This window comes from Phoca vitulina, unplaced genomic scaffold (genome assembly GCF_004348235.1).
Source record: "Phoca vitulina isolate PV1807 unplaced genomic scaffold, GSC_HSeal_1.0 scaffold10, whole genome shotgun sequence".
Taxonomy (NCBI): Eukaryota; Metazoa; Chordata; class Mammalia; order Carnivora; family Phocidae; genus Phoca; species Phoca vitulina.
The window spans coordinates 40059631-40081723 of NW_022589713.1; the positions used below are offsets into that span (position 1 = coordinate 40059631).

Genomic DNA, 22093 nt, shown 5'->3' on the forward strand with positions numbered 1-22093 from the left:
TCCTATGCTTCTTATATCAATGAATGACATGACCATCAACCCAGCTAAAAAAGCCAGAAACCCAAGGATCATTGTATAAACCTCCTTCTTGTCCTCATTCCCAAGGTCCAATATATTATCCAGACCTTTCTGTTTTATCCTCTAAACAATTTTTCTCTCTCTCTTTTCTTACCACCTCTGTCTAAGTTCAAGCTACTGCCATCTCTCACCTAAGATAATGCCCTCCTGATCGGTCCCCTCCAATTCACTCTCCATATTTCAAGTGATCTTTTCAATAAGCAAATGGCATCTAATGATTTAGAAACCTTTAAAGGCTTTCCTTTGTACTTAGAATAACTCATAAACATGGCCCACTGGGTCTTGCATATCTGGTTCCTAACCATTTGTCCAATCATATCCTCCATTATGCTCCCCATCGCTTTCTGAGCAACACCTTCACTGACCTTTCAGTTCATAAGGTACGCCATTCTGCCTCCTGCCACAGGGCGTTTGTGCATGCTGTTCTCTCTGTTTGGAACTCGTCTCTTCTCTTTTCACCTAGTAAACCTTACTCATTCTTCAGCTGTTAGCTGTCATTTCCTCAGAGAAGACTTTCCTGAGCTCCCAACTAGGAAAAATTGTCCCACTTATATTTATAGCATCATCTACCTCTTCATATGCAAATTAAAATTTTACATTAATTTGTGTAGATAATTTTGATGAATTTGCATGGAGTATCTCCATCTCACTAGACTTTTTGCTTCATGAAGGCCAAGTCAAAGTTTGCTTCTATTCAAAGTATCTCTCCAGCACTTAGCAGAGACATGGCTCTTCATGCAGGAATGGATGACAAGTTGCTTAATCAATTTTCTCATCTGTTAAGTGGAGATAACCATGCCTGCATTAACCATCTTACAGTACCACTATCAAATCAAATAGCTCTTTAAAATACTGCTAAGTGTCATTCCATTATTTATGATGACACTGTACAAATGAAACCATGAAATAGAAATTCAAGAAAAAAACTTCGTCTACTTAAAAAACATCTCTAATGCATGCTCTATGTAAGAGTCCAGTAAAATGGTACTTACACACTTGGGTTTAATGCTTCTGTCATAAATCGGGCCACCAAGGAATAATAATCAAGTCCAGCATACAACTGGTTGAAAAATCTTGGATGGTCTGTAAATTTAAGCAGAGCATTCATCTACACAGCAATAAAAACGAAAAAGACTCTCCATACAGCGGTAACATAAATCAATCTTTCAGACAGCGAACGCAGCCAGATACAAAAGAGTATACACTGCATGAATCTACTTATATAGCATTCAATATGAGGCAAAGATGACCTATGGAGACTGAGGTTAGAATTCTGAGTACTTTTGGGAAGTTGATATTGACTAGGAAGGGGCTTGAGGAAGGCTCTGGAGTGGCGGGAAGGGTCAACATCTTGATCTGGGTGATGGTTACGCACAGTTATGTGTGAATTCACTGAGCACTTGAGATCCGTCCACTCTACTGACCGTAAACTATGCCTCAGTTTTAAAAAGAATTCAAAATCTAATCATGTGCAAGGGGAACAAATTTTGAAGACCCACCTCATAACCCTGTCTTCTAAACAATAATATGTTTCTAAGCAACACTTGGGCACTCTCTTAAAAACTCTGGTTTATCTACTCCCCTTTTTCTACACCCCAGCTCCAAACCAGAACCCTTGAGAACTGGATTACTCAAACTATTTGTGCAGGTATCAACGCCTGCTACCTTTATCTTCAGAAGATAATCCCTATCTTCCCTATCTTTAAACGCATTTCACTCACCAACAGAGTTCACGTCGGGCTACCAGCAGTGAGTGGCCTTTTCATTTTTCAGATTGGACCATTTTTCATAGTGCAGCTGACATTATGTAGATGGGAGTAAGATGTGACTCATCATGTGGCTTACATAAACTTTCTAATTCAACTTACTTCAAAGGCAGTAGCCTTTAAGACTCAACTTCAGTTCCAACTTTCTATTTTTTTTCCCCTCTATAAAAGGTCTCATAAAGGTTCTTGGCTTTCCACAGTGTGAATATTCACACCAAACACTAGGCTAACTGACTTGACATTCTCAATCATAGGAAGCCCAGCATGACAAAGAACAAGAAGGCAGGAGGTCTGTTTCTAAATTTGAGTATTTGGGAAACTTTTTAGTTAGTGACTTCTCATTACCACTCACAGCATTTGGTTTTAGGGTTTTTTTCTCTTTAAACTAGGGGTTCAATAAAAAACAAAAGCCCAAGAAAATGTTTTTTTAAATAAAATATGGAAAACTTCCTCTAATCTGGCAAAGGAAACCAAACGTTGCTGCAAGTAATTTTAATAAGATTTTTTTTTTAGTTTCGTGTTAATTTATGATTGAGTTCCATGGTAACATTATGGAAAATATCCAGTAAACTGAAAAATCTTCTGCATTAAATGTCATTCTACACTTCTGACATGCACTCTAATAATAAGATATGTATCTCTGCTTTTGAAATGCTAACTGGGTTTTTGATACATACACCAGACTTTCCCAAGGGAATATAAACCAATTATTTTTAGCCAGGATTTTATTATGTTCTTTCCACTAAATTTAGTTCAGTGTCAGAATTCACAAAGCATAATGCCTGCATGGTCTTAAGCACTAGATTACCTTTACAGCACACTGCGAAATGCATATTTTGGAAAGTTCCTTCCTTACTCTGGAACTTGTTCACTGGGTGTATGGGATATTAGCAGTTGGACTAGTACGTCAGCACAAGACTAATACCATGCTACTGCATTGACAGAAGATCGTAGTGGTTAAGCATTATGGCGAAGCTATCACAGCAGAAACTTACCATGTATTCATTTCCTTTTACACTTTCCTAAAGGTTTTTATTTTTGATCCTGCTAGATTTGATAAAATAATTTGGCAATTATTAACTGCCAAGACTCCATCAGTATCTTCCCATCTATTCCTGTTTATAGTAAAAACATCCTCCTGAACATTTTTTTTTTTTTTTTACACATTCTGGGCCATCAAGATTTGAAATCCCTTAATGAATTCTGTAATCAAACTATGCTTTGCCAGTTTGGACCAATGTAAGAAATGCTAAGTAGCAGTCGTCATATATGGTCTTGATTATAAATGGAGGATGGGGATTGCCAAGGAGCAGATCGTATTTCTGAATGATCACTAACACCAACAGTTTTTCTATCCATGTATCTTTGTCTTGACAAAAAAAAAAAAAAAAAAAAAAGGTCTGTATTATGGATTAAGTGGCCCATTGTAAAAATATCAGAACCACTATTTTTTGATCCAGCTTTCTTATCCCGGAAACATTGTCATACTCAGATTTACTGTGAGTAAGTATGTGCTGAAGAAAATATAAGAACTTGTTAGGGATACAGATCAAGGAGGCAAATGAAAGGTCTTACTAGTTTTGACGCTGTAGCGTATGACATCCTGGCAGAGCTCCAACAGCCTGTGGTGTGGCTCTCCCATGTCCCTCATCTCCAAATCAAGAAGTTGTTTCAGCTGTTCAGGGGGCCGCCACTCACAAACCTGGACATTCAGCAATGGCAGTTAATTGAGCTCCCACAGGAGCCAGGTAGCGAGAAGATGTTAGCATCATGGACCCTACCCTCACGAAGATTCCAGACAAGTGGGAGAGACTGAGATTTAAATGTACAACCCTAGTCCAGGGGGAAAAATATGGGATGGTGACCCAGATGTCATTGGAACAAATGAGGGGCCCCATCTTTGATTTGGAAGGTCAAAGATTTCCTGGAGGAACTGATTTCAAACCAAGCAAAGATTAGGGGATGGGGGAAGGCAAGCAGGCACTCTAGGTGGAAGGAACAGAGGTCGTAAAGGCTGAAAGGGCAAATCTGAAGAATGAAGTTAGTTTGGTGTGGCTAGAACATGGGGTTGGAGGAAGGAGAGGCAAGAAGTGAGGCTGGAATGCCAAAATAATTTCCTCGCTAGTCTCTCTGCTTGTACCCTTACCCTTGACCTCTACAGGCTATCAACCTGGCAGCCAGAATCCGGAATGATCCTCTTAAATCTAAACTACCGCCGTTCCTCTGCTAAAATATCTCAGTGGCTCACTTCTTTCATAGTAAAGCCAACGTCCTCATAATGACTTCAAATGAACCTGTACAATCTGCTTTCCTTCATGGAGTTTCCTCTCCATTCTAGCACTGTCTTCCTCCTGGCTGACTCTGCCCCACCACCCTGACCTCCTTGCTGTTCCTTAAACACACCAGGCACACTCCCCCCCTTAGGGTCTTCACACTGGCTGTGCCCTCTGCCTGGATACTCCTGCCCCAAATGTCCTCCTGCCTAACCTCCTCAGTTCTTTCAAAGCTTTGCTCAAAAATCACTTTCTCAAAGATAGCAACCCTGATTCCCCTATTTAAAGTCACAAGCTTCACATTACTCCAGCCCTATCAGCCCCTTAACTTTTCCTGCTCTTCCTTTTTCCATCACACTTCTCATCTTTCAACATACCATGTGATTCATTTATTCTGTCCCACATAGTCTCCATGAGAGCAGAGATGTCCATCTGTTTGCTCACTGCTCTCAAGTAACGAATACAGTTCCTACCACACAAGAGATGCTCCACAATGATGTGGTGAATGAAAAGATGAATGAGTGAATGAATAAATGAATTAATTAATTAATTAATTAATTAATGAAATGAGACTCAGATCATGACAGATTTCTGTGGCATGTTACAGAGTTTGAACTTGGTTCTAGGGCAGCAGTTGAAATGTTTTGGACAGGGGAATGATATGAACATGTTTGTGTTTTGGCCAATAGCTTTAGTTGCTATATGGAGATTCCAAGTAAAATCGGAAGTAAGAGGTGACTGTAATAAACCAGGCAAGAGAAGGTGGTATTCTGGATGATGTAGATATTACTGGAATGAAGTATTTCCAGAGATATTTAAAATGCAGAAACAACAGAACTCAGAAATTAATTACACGGCAAGGATGAGGGTGAGGAATGAGCCAAGGACAACCCTGCCGTCTGTAGCTTACACACACGGGTTGATGGTGGTGATGAGGAAAAGAATTTGGTTTGGGGTGGGGATTTGGTGGGGATGATGAGCTTTGGGCATATGTAGTCTGAGGCCTCTCAGGACATCTAAAAGGGGTTCGGCAGTTGGTCTGAAGCTCTTGTGAGAGACCAAGAACAGAGTTCCAGACATCCACCATGATAATACACCATGGGGGACACACTCAGAGAGAATCTACCACTAAGAGGAAAGGCACGGGCTCTCCCCTGGACACCACCACCGCTTAAGATATGGGCAAAGGGAGAGGAGCTCACTTGTGAGGTGGAGGACAAGCCAGAGAAGCAGGGACTATCTGAGAAGAGTTCAGTACTACTAAAACAAAGAAAACAGAAGTTTTAAGAAGACGGTCATCACTATCAAATCCTGTTGAGAAGCCCAATTTGATAAAGACTGAGAAGTGCTCATGGGATTTATCAACAAGGAGGTGTTCTTGGCAAGAGCCGTTTGACTTAGAGAGGTGGGAGTGGAGGCCAGATTGCCATGGAGTGAGGGTGTGGGAGGTGAGGAAAGAGAGGGAGGGAAGGAGCATAGACAATCTTTAAAAAGTTCGGCTGTGGAGGGGAGGAGAGAGACAGGGGAGTAGCCAGGAAGTCAGGAGACTAGGAGGTGGGAGGTTGGGGAAAGCAGGAAGAAATAATGAGTTGTACAAGAGGTATGAAATTAAACTCTGATGTGAGAACCATAATAGGCAGAGGTAAATCAAAAGTGACTGACACAATCCAAAGGAATGACTACTGATAGAGAATATCTCAGAGATACTGCAGGTTTGGTTCAATAAAGGGAATACTGAAATAAAGTGGGTCAAACAAAGATTTTGGTTTCCCAGTGCATATAAAAGTTATGTTTACCCTGGACCATCAAGTCTATTTAGTGTGCAATAACATTATGTCTAAAAAATTTACATACCTGAATTAAAAAAAAATACTTGTTGGAAGAGGTCATTAAGAAGAGGTGACCATCAGATGACCTACAAGCTGGACCTGGGCCCTTGGAGGTTCCTCACCCCCTCCCCAGTCCCTGGAATGTGGGTTCTGCTTGTGTCTCCTGCTCCCAGAGGCGGCTCCAAGGACACAGCCTTGAGATAATGTTGCTTAAGAGAATGTTGTGGCTGGTTTGACCTATCCAGACCACTAAACCTTTCTCCAGATCAGCAATAAGGTTGTTTTACTCCCTATCATTCATGTGTTTGCTGGAGTAGCACTTTTAATTTCCTTCAAGAACTTTTCCTTTTGTAGTCACAATGCGGCTGTTTGGGGCAAAAGGCCTAGCTTTTGGCCCATGTCAGCTTTCCAAGTGCCTTCCTCACTAAGCTGCTTCATTCCTAGCTTTTGATTTAAATTGAGAGATGTGCACCTCTTCCTTTCAGATGAACACTTAGAGGCCATTGCAGGGTTATTCATTGGCCTTATTTCAATCTTATTGTGTCTCAGAATAGGGAGACCCAAGGAGAGGGAGAGAGACAGGGGAACTGCCAGTGAGTAGAATAGTCAGAACACACACAATGTTATCAGTAAGTTCACTGTCTTATATGGGTACAGTTTGTGGTCCCTCAAAACAATTACAAGAGTAACATCAGAGATCCCTGGTTATAACAAACTATAAAAAATATTGTTATATTTTATGATATGATGTTATAATATATATAATATGTTTTATAATAGTTATAATATGTAACAAGTCCAATAATAATGAAAACGTTTAAAATATAGTGAGAATTATCAAAAATTGACACAGAGACACAAAGTGAGCAAATGCTGTTGGAAAAATGGCACCGATAGACTTGCTAGATGCAGAGATGCTACAAACCTCCAAATTGTAAAAATCATACTATTTGCAAAGTGCAAGAAAATGAAATGCAGTTAAATGATGTATCCCTGTCTACACAACAACATGATTAAATCTCAAATGCATTTTGCAGAGGGAAAATTACAAGACTCAGAGGGCCTCTTGTGATAGGATTCCACCTGTCTGACATTCTGGAGAAGGCGAAAAATACAGGCACAAAAGACAGATCAACGGCTGTCAGGAGCTAAGGTAAGGGGCAGGGCTGACTATAGAGGGGCACAGGGAAATCTGGGGGTGATGGAACTGCTCTATATCTTGATTGTGGTGTAGTTACATGGCTCAGCAAACTCGTATGACTCCACACCAAAAAAGGAGCAAATTTTACTAGATGTAAAGTATAACTCAATTTTTAAAAAAAGTGGCTGAGAAAGAATATCTACAAGAGAAGGTGTTAGAAGTAATCACCTCACAAAGTACGGGGATGTATCTAAAGGTCACTTCTCATGGTGCCTGTTGGATCGCTGACAACGCTAGATGAAGTTGGTAGTGTAAAGAACTCCACCTCTTCCCCCCAACTGCAACATTGTTTTCAACCCAAGTTCAGGTGGATAGCCTGCAGGGCTACTGTACTGCAATCAGCGTGGGGTTCCTTCATTGATGACTTAGGATCTTAAGCCTCTCCTTCTTGTCTTACCTTCCATTAGTCACCTATATGAGCCCTTCCTTCTAGGCAGAAAGTTTCCTTTTGCAATGCTCTTTCCATCCTTTACCTTCCTGCTTTCCTCAACACACATGGGTCAACTTCTCCCTGCCCATCAAAATCTTACTTGACCTTCACATCCCACATCAAAGCTCAGAGCACCCACTCCTCTACGAAATCCCTGAAGTCTGCCCCCATCACACCCATTTATCACATTCTTACTGGGACCCCCTGTTCTCTTTTTCAATGAAAACTTATCCTTCCAACTAGACTGTAAATTCTGTTCAAAGCTGAGCCTTTGTCTTATTTGTCTTTATATCCCCCACAGCCAAATACAATGGCTTACCCATAGCTAACGCTCAGTTAATATTTAATGACTGAATAAAGGCCAATTAAAAAAGAAAAAAAGCTTACCAGAAAAGCAGTGAGCTCCAAAGTAAAGCAGGTCCAAAATATTTCACAAGTACAGATAAGACCAGAAAATATGCAATTATAAATATATATCAAGAAATACCATCAGTGATTTTTGCCTTGAATATAGCTATTCTAAATTTACAGGATATTTTGATCTATATCCCTATTAGTTTTCCCAAATGCATGTGATCAAAAATTCAGAATAAATACCACTTCACATTCAAAATCTTTTTTTTTAAATGACATTTATTTTTGACTAACCGAATTGGAATAAAAATCCCTCCTCTATTTGCTGATAATTCAATTTCAATATGAAAGATAATCAATGTGATAAAGGATAATTTAGCGATTGTAAGAGACATACAAGAGAAGTTAAAGGCCCAGACTGAAGCCAGACTGCCTGGATTTTAGTGCCAGCTCTGATACTCACTAACATGTGATCTTGGGCAAAGCACTTGACCTCCCTGTGCCTCACTTCTTTCCTCGTCCCTAAAAAAGAGTTAATATATAGCCCCTACTTCTTAGTGTTTTTGTAAGACTTAAATACACAAATTCATATGGAGTAGTCCTGAGAACATCATCTGGCACATAGTAAGTACTCTTAAGAGTAGAAGTCATTTGGGGCAACCGGGTGGCTCAGTCAGTTAAGCGTCCCCCTTCGGTTCAGTTCATGATCTCAGGGTCCTGGGATTGAGCTGCATATCGGGCTCCCTGCTGAGTGGGGAGCCTGCTTCGCCCTCTGCCTCTGCCTGCCACTCCCCCTTCTTGTGCTCTGTCTCTCTCTCAAGTAAATAAATAAAATCTTTTAAAAAAAGTAGAAGTCATTAGTAATAATTGCATTATCAGTTTGAATCTGAACTTGAGCCTGAATTTGAGACCTAGACCCAGTAATTGGTGCCAGTCAGAAATCAGACTTAACAATTCAAGTTTTCCAGTCTAAGCTCAGACCAGCTCCTGGGAAGGATCCTCAGATAAATTTAAATTTTTTTCATACTCAGCTTTGCGCAGTGGCAGTATCATAGCCAATGAGGTTTATCCGAGGCGCGATTATTGCTAATTAAAATTTTTTCATACTGTTTCCCACATTATGCTTATTTTTTACTAGTAACAAAAAGAAGGTGCCCAAGAAAATGGAGAGCAGAGTATGTTTCAGAGAGTGTATACATCAAGATCATCCGCTTATTTAAAATCTATATGGTTATAGGGCAGAAGGCTTCATCCCTGTGCTTCATGCCCTCAAGGCCTGGGGTCTCAGCCAGTCTCCCAACAAATGATGGCTGGCAAAGTTAACGGCCAACACCTCCAGGAAAGCTGATACTGGGTGGGATCCCACTTTGGCAGCTGGGATCCCCTTGATACAAAGGTATAGAGGCCATCATAGCATGAGCTTCCCATTTCCCTTACATCTAACCATCAAATTGGGAAAGAACCTATCTTTCCCATTCCAGGGGTTTCTAATAGGTATCTTTTAGTTTTACCTTCTCATTGACATCCGTAGCCTTCAAAACCACCTCTTCCATTATTAGCTTACAGGCCTCTTCAACAAACTTTTCTCCTGCTCTGGCATCTGTCGTGGGGCCATTCAGCACAACCCCATCCACGAGAACAGCGCTCTTCTTACTTGGAATCATCTCTTGTGGATGCGTATCTCCTGAAAGCACATACAAAAAATCATGTTTGAGACATAATCTAATTAGATCACAACAAAGCACAAGGGGAAACATGGACCACTATCCCAGCTTCAAATGGCATATCTTCTTTTAATACATTTGGGGCATTGAAGCAGACAGTTGTTTATGGTTTCTGATGGCATCATAGGGTTAAGGAAAGATATCTTGCAGCATCTTGTTTGGCATCAGCGATTGTGGAGAAAATGTAAATGTGAAATGTAAATTCAACTCATTTCACTCATTCTTGCAAACACCTTTCAATCCCATGCACAGAAAGATCATTGTAGACACAAGCCTGTGTCTATTTTGTATACACACACTTTTTGTAATCTGTTAAGGACTGCCATCTATCCACTTTGTAGGAATAAGTCATTCCTAAAGAAGAAAAAATTATTGACATATCACCTCTCTTAATTTTACATTTTAAGCTCATGTTTAAATGGCCCTTTATATCAAAGACACTGCTTTGTCCCTGAGAGCCCCTCCGTCCACGTACTCAGCCACTCTCCTATAAATGGAGAATAAAAGAAAGTGAGTGGCGTGATGGTTGGTGTAAACCCACATTTGATGCCCTCGAACTTTTCAAACTTGCAGTCTGGGCACAGGCAGAGGATGGAACAGAACGTCTTTAGGACTGTACAATTGCCAGTCAGTGACTAAAGGTTAAAAGTCAACTTGGAAATCTATATCTGAGAAGAAAGATTACTGCCTACCCAAAATAGCCCTCCCCAAAAATAATTCTGGCAAATGAATCTAAATATTCCACCAATACCTGCCACAAGCTTGGATTCGATTTTATTCTTTCTTGAATCAGTGTCTCTCTCTCCTCCCTGTAAGGTACATACATATTCATTGAGTTGTGGAAATTTACAGAAACAGTTTTTTAAAAACTATCTTTCAGCACCACACCCAGCACAGTGCATTACTTAGATTTTGCAAATAAATCTACCTTAAATATGCTGATGGTCCATAGGTATTTCAAATATTTTTATGCTTACCGAGGGCTCTAGCAGTATTAACATTTATTATCCCCCAAGTCGGTCTTTTCCTCAAAAGAATATGTTTTGGTAAAATTCTGTGGCTTTATAAACCCTTTGCTTCTATTACTGGCAAACTCAAATGGTGTGCATGGAGGCAGATAAATACGGCACAGGCTGATTCCCCAGTTTGGGAAAGACAGGGTCTGCAGCGAAGGATCAATCTTTTATTCTCACCCTGAAGGCTGAACCATCCAGAGCTCCAATGATGAATTTTAGTTCCATCCTTCACTTTTACTTATCTTTCACTTGAAAGGATGCATTCAACATGGTTTAGGGCCAAATGGTGAAGCCTTGGAATTGAGCTTTTAGATGGAAAAACTGTAAACCTAAAGGCACTTTCCTCCCCCGAATTTTAATCCTAAAAATAAACTGGAAAAGAGGGCAATTATTCAGGGAACCCTGGTTATGTCAGTAGGCAGTGCTATTATTAGGCGCACAGAAAAAGTTAGTTTTCTTAACCTCATTAGTAGAATTTCAGGTTTTTATTGTTCAGGGAATAGCAGCCACTCTATAGCTCTCTCAGAGTTATCTCTCTCTCTCTCTCTCTTTCTCTCTCTCTCTCTCTCTCTCTCACACACACACACACACACACTAAAAAATGTCAAACACCCACTTGCAACCAGAAAAGCAGTGAAATTGAAATTTAAGTCATCTTTGTCTCCACAGCAATCAATTTAAGAAATCCCCATATTACATGCAATTATCTAGGAGAAAATACAATAAAAAACTGAAGAATTGGATATAGATAATGCCGCTTTCCTTGATAGATACGTTCTATTTCTATTGCCAGATGTAATAATGTGCCTCTTTCTCCCCCTGCCTTTTCCCAGGTTGGAAAAGACCCTCTGGAGATTGTTTAGTAGGCCAAACTATAACCTTCTGGGATCCATACCCAGGACTTCCAATCCAACTGCTAGAGTATATGGTGGTTAATAATGAAGTTTTTCAATGGGAAGAATCTTCCATGAAGGATATATCCAGAATCTGTTTTTCATTACCCACTCCCCTACCTCCTTAGTCCAAACCACCATCAAATGCAAAACCAGTGACCACCATGTGACAGATCATATATACTTATTCATTTATTTGTCTAAGCATCTGTCTCTCCAGTAGAGGTTTGGCTCTCTAATAGTCTAAGCTTGTGTCTATTGGTTTCATTTTTGTTTCTGTAGCACCCAGAATGTGCCTAGCACTTTACAGAAGTTCGACAAAAAATTGTTGGCTACTAAAAAATTCCTTCAACCAATGAGTGATAATGTCCCCCTTCTCTGAGATGCCATTGCAGGTTAGCTGACCTAACTGAGCAGGAGACACCTTTGGCTAGGGATGAGCTAGATGTAGAGTACAATTCATATAATTCATGGCCTAGAGAAGACACAGTAGAGACCAGAAGAACCAGGGAACAGGGTCAACAGGGAAAGCTGAGTTGTGGTCTCTGGACTGTGAAAGGAAACTGCAAATAAAGACTCTCACTTTCCTCTCCTCTCTATACTTTTTGCTGCAGCCACTCACTTTCTATGCTCTCTCCTTCCCTTTCTTGTAGGCATTTGACTTCTGAAAGTCAGCCCATCAAGCCTCACCCTAGGAACCACACTTCCAAATGTGAAAGGCAGTCAACCTCCAAACTCTGACTTCTGAATTTCCACCAATTCCTCAACCCTGTGCCTTCCAAAGCTCTGTATAAGTTCAACTTTTGCTTTACTCAAAGAGATGTATGGATTTCCTTGTTGAACAAACAATAAATTCAACTTCAAATATTGTTTCAGATTTTGAGCAGTGGCCTCTTCTTTTGACGTAGGATTAAGTGAATTAACACAGATAAAAACTTAAAGCAGCACCTGCTACATAGTGGGCACTCAATAAATGTCATTAATATTAGCTAACTCAATAAATTTTAGTTAGCAGTAACAGGCAATCAGTACTACTTATTACATACAGAAGTGCATAGAGCATAAGTGAAACTCCATGTGATAGAAAGCTATGACAGTAGAAAAAGAGGTCTCTTCAGAGTGGTCAAATGACCCGGATAATGAACTCTAGACCAAAGGGCCAGTGAGTATACCCCCTGTGGAAGAGTAGAAAGAGAGGCCACAGTGTAGGGGATTGCCCCTGTGAAGAGACCAAAATTTCCTGCCAAGATATTCAGGACACAAGATGGTGGTCAAGCAGTTCAGCTCCCACTGGGTGGACAGTTTTCTAGACCTCCCTCCTTGTCACGTTCCACCTTGCACCATGGTTTCTGTGTCTTATTTCTTGCACCAGACTATAAAGTCTTACAGGAAAAGGATGCATGTCTCATTTTTCTGGACATCCCAGAAATCTGTTCAGCAGCTGGCATGTGTAGGCACTCAACAACTCTAAGGACCGCCTGGCTAATGGCAGAGGTATCTGGGAAATTATCCTATCTAACCCCTTCACACAATCCAAAGATCCCCTATACAACCCAGTGGCCAAGATGTCAGGTAAGCTGAGTTCTAGTCTCACTTGATCTCTCCTAAGCATCCTGATCCTGGGATAATACAACCTCTCTGTGCCTCAGTTTCCTTATCCATTAAATAAGAGACAATCGAAGGAAAGTGCTGGGCTGGCTGCCAGAAAATCCCTAGGAAAGCCAAGTAAGATTCAGATTCCTGATGTGCTACTCAGAAGATTGTGTTCCAGGCTGGGGTCCAGAATATGGAAATTGGCATGCGCTCTAACTTATACCAACAGTACTGAAATACACTGACATGCAGTTGGACTTAGGATTCACTGTTCAGGGTGACCCCCAAAGGTCCTCTCAAATTCTAACATCTTCAATTGTCGAGGCTTTCCCTCACCTTTTCGTACTTAGGCATTCATTTCAACAAGCATAGAGCAATCACCTACCACGTGCCACACATCAGTTTAGGGACCAAACACAGGAAGAGGGTCATCTCCTCAATGATCTCAAAGTCTCATTGGGGAGTTAGGGCCTCAAAATGTACAGCAACACAAGACATGTCTTACAGGCTCTGTGCCAGGCTCTGTCCTCCAAGTTTTATAGATTTAACACATTTGATTGTCACAAAAACTCCAGTTAGTTACTCAGTGTTGTGGCTGAGGAAACTGAGACACAGAGATTAGAATTGGCTTGCCCAATGTCATGTTGCTAATAGGAAGTGAAACTGGGGTAAACAACATTGAAGTTCTCTGAAGGAGCAATAAGATGCTGCTTCGCAGGCATCTACAGTTTGTAAGACCATGTTAGGGAGGTAATAATGACTGCAAGATGAAGTAGACTCAACTCCTATCCTTAGTAAAGGACAGCCTCAGAGGATTGAATAACCACACTAGAAGACAGCAGGTGCCAAGTGCCATGAGAAGGACACTAATAAGATGTTTGGAACATAAACAGTGCAGACATTTGGGGTTAAGGCTTAGGGTCATAGGAGGAGTTGAGGTGTGAGGGAAAACCTCTGAATTAGAAGACTTATCTTCTCTTTGAATATCTGCAGTAATGAATAATAATAATTTTAAAACTTGGTCACTTAAAGTAGCACTCCATTGACAGCTGGGATGGTCACAAAAACTCCTCTTATAGTGACTTCAAATATGCATCTGTGTCATTTCCACAGGCTTTTGCAGTAAGTGGGTAGACAAAGCAAGTCTAATTTCTCTTCCAGGGGACTCTAGGCCAAATATGGGAAGACTTCTATCAACTCTCATCTAAATTCCTCTCTCTCTCTCCCTCTCTTTCTTTTTTTCCTAGTTAGAACCGCTCCAGTTTCTTCAATGGTTTGTGATTAGGCCATGGTCACTAGTCTAGGTCAGTTTATTTCTATCTTATAAAATGAATCCTAACACAAAACTCCAGGTGTGGTATCCCCAGCTCTAAATAGAATGAATCCACATTTCCCATGCTCTGGTCACCATGATTCCATTCATAAGGCTTCCAGTAGCACCCTAATTGATCTCAAAGCTTAAGCTTTGAAGCCAGGCAGATCCTGGCCCAAATTCTAATTGGGCTTCTGTGATTTCATCCATGTTATTCAAGTTCCATGTGATTCAGATTTCTTATCTGAGGAACAGGGAAAATAGCCATGTCTATTTTATTAAATGTGGCAAAGCATGCAAGCTGCTGAGTAAAGTGCCAGGAATAGGGTAAAGAACAGTTAATAGTAACTATTAATGTAACTGAGTCTATATGAACCCTTTTTTGGCACCCACATTACACTGTTGGCTCAGGTAAAGGTTAGAATTAATAGCCTTAAGTCTTTGTCAGAAAGTCTGCCGGTTAGAGCCAAGTGTCCTATCCAAGACTCTTTAATGGTTAAGAGAAAATTAGCAATAGGAAAATAATGCTTGCTTCCAAAGAATAAGAAGGAGGAACAACAGATCAAAAAAATGAATCTAGGCATCTAGGTGGGAACCAAGGAACTCTCCAAAAACTTGTGCAAAAGACAGTGAAAACCAAGGGAGTGATGAGGGTCAGGACCTGGAAAGCCCAGTAAGCCAGTCCAAGATAGGCATGAAAATCAAAGCCTGAAAAAGAGGATAGCATTAATTAATAAATTAATAAGGGATTATTATGTGCCAAGCACCCAAGCTGGTGCCTGGGGATAGAGACATAAACAACACAGAGTCTCTGTTCTCAAGTTGCTAAACATCTGGAAAGAGAATATTTAGGGAGACAGAGTGAAGGAAAATACAGCTGAAAGAGAAAGTTGAAGAGATAACCCTCTGTTCTAGAGTTTTCTATGTCAGGTGTCTCTTCTAACTTCAAAAGTGTGGATGCCTGATTTAGTTGATGTACCTGGCTGGTACTACCAGGCTGATAAATTGTTTGCATCCTTTTCAAATTTCACACCATTTTTAAGCCATTTTGTTGTCTTTTTTTTTTTAAGCCATTTTGTTGTCTTAAAACAACATATCAATGAGAGGGTAACAACGGACAACCTACAAGGAAGAAGACTAAAAGAAATAAACAAAGATTAAAAAATAACAACCATGTAAGGCATTGGCCACAAAACCTCTGAAGATTTGGGTAACAGTAACAAATGCAGGGATTAATTTCTGAAACTATCTCTCTGATTCTGTAGAATCATAAAGCCTACTTAGGGAATGAACAATTTCCATGGTGCAACCCACAAATATGAAGTCATAGGAGTAAAAGGCAAAACTATGCTTCGATTTTAGTCAGCTAAAGATGGGTACCCATAGGCAAAAAAGAAAGAAAGAAAGAGAGAGAGAGAGAGAAAGAAAGAGAGAAAGAATGAGAGAGAGAGAGGGAGGGAGGAGGGGAGGGAGGAAGAGAAGAAAGGGGAAAAGAAAGAAAAGAAAATTTAAATAATTGGTTTCATCTCATTTTGGGGTTAAATTCTCCTTAGTTGAAATCCGTAGTGAGTCGATACTTCTTCTATTTATGCTTTCTGAAGTATTTATTGAAAACTCTGTGCAAGACATTGGGGTAGGCATCGTAGGCACTCAAAGATGAATCAGACACACAGATGGTGACCTCAAAATCTAGTAAGGAAAATTAGACATGTTTATGAATACCTGGAATCCCATACAGAAGGTATAAAGTGTGATGCTTGAGGTCAGACAAAACCACCAAAATTCTGGAAAAGAGCTTCTGAATGTGAGAGGCAGAAAGTCCTGGATTTGACTGTAGTTAGGAAGGCCCTTCATTCAACCATTCAGCAAATACTTATTTAGTGCCTGTCATGTTCAGGATGAACAAGAAGACACAAATTTACATTTCCTTTGGGTAGATGGGAGACATAGTCAATAAAAAGGCAAACAGATAGCTAATTAAAATAACTGCAGACTCTAATAAATGCTCTAAAGGAAATTAACTGAATGGCTTGATAGAATAAGGAGAAGGAGCTATTTTAGATCTGGTCATGGGGAACTATTTCTGAGGAAGAGACATTTGCATTGACATGTGAAAAAGGAGAAGAAGCCAGATGTAGAAAGATGTGGAAAGAGAATAGCCTAGTAGGAAGGAACAGAAAATGCAAATAATCAGTAAACTGGCCTCTGAAAGAAATAGAAAAAGATCCTGCAGCCTAAGTGTAAAGAAAAGGGGAAGGAAGTGAATTAAGCAAGCTTTGGAAAGACGGATAAGGCAGATCAGGTATATTCTAAAAGCAACAGGAAACCATTTAAGGGTTTTAAACAGAGGAGTAACATGACCTGATTTACATTTATAAAGGATTACTCTGGTTCCATGCAGAGGCTCCTGTGGAAATAGGGAGATTACTGAGGAAGCTTGGAGAAGTCCAGGCAACAGATAATGGTGGCTTTGATGTGGGGGTAGCGAAGCGTTACAACATGGGAGACATTTTGGTGGTAAAGCCAATGGGACTTGCTAGTGAATTGGATGTAGGGTGTCAAGAAAACAAAAGAATCTAAGAGGTGACTCTTGGGTCAGGCACCTGAGTCACCAGGTAAATGGGTGGAGTTCTACCCTGATATAGGGACCACTGGAAAACAACAAGTTAGGCAAGAGTATGGTGGGGCGGGCATGGAGAATCAAGATATTTGACTGATGAGTAGAAACTGGTTATGATGGGATAGAAACAAAGGTCATGGCCAAAACAGTCCTGATAAAAAAGCAACATGAACCAGGCAAAAAAAAATGAATGTGTATGTTGGTGACCAGGAAATCTCGAGAATTTGTTTGTCCAAGGGGCAGGGGTCTGTAAATGGGATAAGTGAGTGTTGGGAGGGTGGCATGGGGACTGATCTTGCAGGAACTTGAATAGAAAGTAAAAAATTTAGGTGTTACTTGGTGGACAACAGGAAGCCATTGTGAACGTCAAATGGTAAAAGAAGACAGCTTTAGAATGATTTAGGAGATACAGGTGTAGAGGTCAGATGGGAGATCACGAGTTGGAGGTGGGGAGATATGATGGCGGTAATCCAGGCCAGGGAGAGAGAGGACATGAACTAGATAGTAAACAGGATGGTAGGCTTGTATTTATTTTAACCTCTCCCCTATAGTTGTGTTGCTGCAAACTTGAAGCCAAGAATCCCTTTCTAAAGAGCCCTACAGCTGTCCAAAGATAGGATAGTTTCCTATTCTCCAGCAAGTCTATCTTCTAATCATCTTTGGATGAAAAGGTGACAGAATAAGACAGGAGAAAACCATTTGTGCATCCATGCATCAGCTCCTGTCTTGCAAAGCAGTGGTGAACATCTCACATTTCTTGGAGGTGACATTTTCCCATCACCCAGGATTTTGTTTTATGAGATCCTGTGTGTTAGCATCTGGGATGTTAGTCAAATGATTCAGACTCTGCTGAGACACCAAGGCAACCCCTTCAATGAAAGAGGTGGGTCCTTAAACACTATCCATTTTCTGAGATGACAAGTTCCTCACAAGGGAGTCTCTAAAGCATCCAAAAATAAAGTAGCTGTCAGAGCCCTGCCAATGGCCAATAAATGCATGGTGTACCACAAACCCTATCATCTGTCTATCTATCATCTATCTATCTATCTATCTATCTATCATCTATCTATCTATCTATCTATCTATATTTATCCATCTATCTACCTATCATCTAGTATCTATCTATCCATTTATTGATAATTTAATTTTTTTCTAGACAGAGTTGTAAATGGTGCCCTTTAAATGTGCAGTGTACAATCTGCACAAACTATAAACATCAGACCAGGCTGTTCTGCTGCTCAGACAGGCCTTGGTTGTTGTTGTCAATTTTTGTTTGTTTTCTTTTTGCCTTTTGACCCCCTTCACCCATTTCTCCCACTCTGGCTCCCCATCTCTGGCAACCACCAATCTGTTCTCTGCTTCTATGAGCCTGTTTTGTGTGTGTGTGTGTTTAGATTCCGTGTGTGTATGTGTGTTTAGATTCCATATAGGAGAAATCATACAATATTTGTCTTTCTCTATCTGACTTATTTCATTTAGCATAATGCTCTTGAGGTCCATCCATGTTGCCTCAAATGGCAAGACTTCATTCTTTTTTATGGCTGAATGATGTTCCACTATATATATATGTGTGACATATATATCATAAATTCTTTATCCATTCATCCATCAATGAACATTTAGGCTGCTTCATTATCTTGGCTACTATAAATACTTGGCTGCAATAAACATAGGATGCACATATTTTTTCGCAAGACACTGCTTTCATTTTCTTCAGCTAAGTACCCAAAAGTAGAACTGCTAGATCATAAGATAGTTCTGTGTTTAGTTTTTTGAGGTATCTCCATACTGTTTTCCAACTTGGCTGCACCAATTTACATTCCCACCAAGAGTGCACAAACATTCCTTTTTCTCCACTTCCTCACCAACATTTGTTATTTCTAGTCTTTTTGATTCTAGCCATTCTAACAAGTGTGAAGCGATATCTCACTGAGATTTTGATTTGCATTTCTCTGATGATTACTGATGTTGAGCATCTTTTCATGTATTTGTTGGCCATCTGTATGTTTTCTTTTTTTTTTTTTTTTTTATTTTTTTTTTTTTTAATTTTTTTTTTTAACATTTTATTTATTTATTTGAGAGAGAATGAGATAGAGCATGAGAGGGGGGAGGGTCAGAGGGAGAAGCAGACTCCCTGCTGAGCAGGGAGCCCGATGCGGGACTCGATCCCAGGACTCCAGGATCATGACCTGAGCCGAAGGCAGTCGCTTAACCAACTGAGCCACCCAGGCGCCCTCTGTATGTCTTCTTTGGAAAAATGTCTCTTCAGATCTTCTGCTCATTTTTTTAATCAGATAGTTTCCTTCTTTGCTATTGAGTTGTATGTGTTTTTTATATATTTTGGATATTAGCTCCTTATCAGATATACAATTTGCAAATATTTTCTCCCATTCAGTGGGTTACTCTTTCATTTTGCTGACGATTTCCTCTGCTGTGCAGAAGCTTTTCAGTATGATGTAGTCCCACTTATTTATATTTGCTTTTGTTGCTCTTGGCTTTTGGTTTCAGATGATTTAAAAAAAATCATCTCCAAGACTTACGTCAAGGACCTTACTGCCTTTGTTTTCTTCCAGGAGTTTTATGGTTTCAGGCCTTATGTTCAAGTTTTTAATCCATTTTGAGTTAATGTTTGTGTATGGTGAAGACAGTAGTTGTTTCATTCTTTTGCATGTCATTATTTAGTTTTCTCAACACCATTTATTAAAGAGACTGTCCTTTCCCCATTGTATATTTTTGGCTCTTTTGTCATAAATTAATTGACTATATATGTGTGGGTTTATTTCTAGGCCCTATTCTGTTCCATTGATCTATGCATCTGTTTTATTTTTTTAAAGATTTTTATTTATTATTTTGAGAGAGAGCACAAGCAGGCAGAGTGGCAGGCAGAGGGAGAGGGAGAAGCAGGCTCCCTGCTGAGTAAAGAGCCCAACATGGAGCTCGATCCCAGGACCCTGGGATCATGACCTGAGCTGAAGGCAGATGCTTAAACGACTGAGTGAGCAGACACTCTGATATGTCTGTTTTAATGCCAATAGTATTTGATTTGATTACCGTTTTGATGACTATAGCTTTGTAGTATATTTTGAAATCGTGGAGTGTGATGCTTCCAGCATTGTTCTTCTTTCTCAAAGTTGCTTTGGCTTTTGGGGGTTTGTGTGTGTGTGTGTGTGTGTGTTTGGTTCCATACAAATTTTATGATTATTTGTTCTATTTCTTTGGAAATATGCCATTGGAATTTCTTTTCAATGTCTTCTTCAATTTCTTTTCTTAATGTTTTATAGTTTTCAATACACATGTCTTTCACTTGCTTGGTTAAATTAAACTCTAGGTATTTTATTCTTTTTTGATGAAATTGTAAATGGAATTGTTTTATTTCTCTTTCTGATGGTTTGTTATTATTGTGTAGAAATGCAGCAGATTTTTGTGTATTGATTTTGTATCCTGGAACTTTACTAAATTTGTTTATTAGTTCTAACAGCTTTTTGATGAAATCTTTAGGGTTTTCTATTTATATTATCATGTCATCTGTAAATAGTGACAGTTTCACTTCTCCTTTTTCAAATTAGATGTCTTTAATTTCTTTTTCTTGTCTAATTGCTCTGGCTAGGAACTCCAATACCGTGTTGAATAAAATCAGTGAGAGTGGGCATCCTTGTCTTTTTCCTGATCTTAGAAGAAAGGCTTCCTACCATTGAGGATGATATTAGCTGTGGGTTTGTCATTTATGGCTTTTATGATGTTGAGGTTTATGACCTTTATACTCACTTTGTTGATATTGAATATTGGATAATGGATATTGATATTTATTTTAATTTCAAAAAAAAAGTTTTCCTTTCACTGGACATTAGGCCAGGAATTGGTTAACTTTTTGATATTTTCAGGAGAGTAGGTTTTCCAGAGTCATTTATTTCTATTGTTTGAGTAAACATTACTTGATAAGCTGCTGTTGTATGTCTTAGCTTGTCATATTGATAAGCAGCTCTTGAAACCACTACCACCCACCCACCATCCCACCTCTAAACCTTATGTACTTTTCTGCTGGGTACAACTTTACCTTGCAAGGACTTGAATGTAGTCAGGCTCTATGAGAAAATTGAATTTGTCATACCCACATAGTAAATTTCAGCCCAATCCTTCAGGCCCAGGCTGGAGAACTTGGCTATGGAAGATATGCTTTCATTTGGCTCAGTGGGAGCTACAGCACTAAGGTGAAATATATTCACCAGGAACTGTACCCACTGTGTGTCCCCTCTCCTTCATTAGCCACTTCCACCCTAGTAGTCACAGTTTGTGCTGTCATTTTTCCCCTGTGCCACCTTGGTTCCTTGTCCTTTCTGACTCTTCATTTTGCTTATTGTCTACATATATCTGTGAAACATCAGATTTAACTTATTGCTGTGTCAATGACTCATGTTTTCTGAGATAAGGCTGAGTAGGGAGAATACCCATTTTTAGTTTGTTTGCTTAGGGCATTTTGGGGCTAACCAGCATCCCAACTGGGACCACTCTTTCCCCCAGACACAGTCTTGGCATGACTGTCAATTAAGGTTATGCTCTTTTGTGGGTATCTCAAGTACCTAAAGTACCAGGTATTTTAGATGCCCAGAGTGGCTTTGGCTCCTGTCTTTTTGAAGACCTAATTATTTATCTCTCTCTCCAATTCTGTGAGTTCCAAGGTCCTTTCAATTAACTCCCCCAAAAAGTGAGCAAGAGTCATTCTGTATTTATGAAACTAGAGAACCATAACTCATAATCTGAATAACTTAGCTTCAGTAGCCATTTCCAAGTAAGGAAAGCTAAAATCAACTAGACACACCTTACTCAGTATACTCTCTGGACCTTCAGAATTCCCCATCTATTTTTATTGTTCTCTAAAATTTGGATATCACCCAGTTACTGTCAGAAAATAAATATGGTGTTGTTGTCTTTTTTTTTCTCTTTCTAAAAATATTCTTCTTAAGTACAAGTCTGGATGACTGAGGTCAATGGGTAGAGTACTGTTTT

The 22093-nt window shown here is 39.7% G+C and overlaps 1 protein-coding gene and 1 pseudogene across 2 annotated transcripts in view; one reads left to right on the forward strand and one right to left on the reverse strand.

Annotated features, from left to right (window-relative positions):
- GADL1 (glutamate decarboxylase like 1) overlaps positions 1–22093 on the reverse strand; it is a 164427-nt gene that overhangs the window by 126740 nt on the left and 15594 nt on the right. For both annotated transcript variants that reach the window (XM_032408848.1, XM_032408847.1), the window contains exons 2-4: positions 9443–9615; positions 3420–3546; positions 1071–1161 (exon numbers count right to left, since the gene is read on the reverse strand). In XM_032408848.1, the coding sequence (XP_032264739.1) occupies positions 1071–1161; positions 3420–3546; positions 9443–9615 (391 nt within the window). The remainder of the gene's footprint in view (positions 1–1070; positions 1162–3419; positions 3547–9442; positions 9616–22093) is intronic.
- LOC116635346 lies at positions 8961–9130 on the forward strand (annotated as a pseudogene).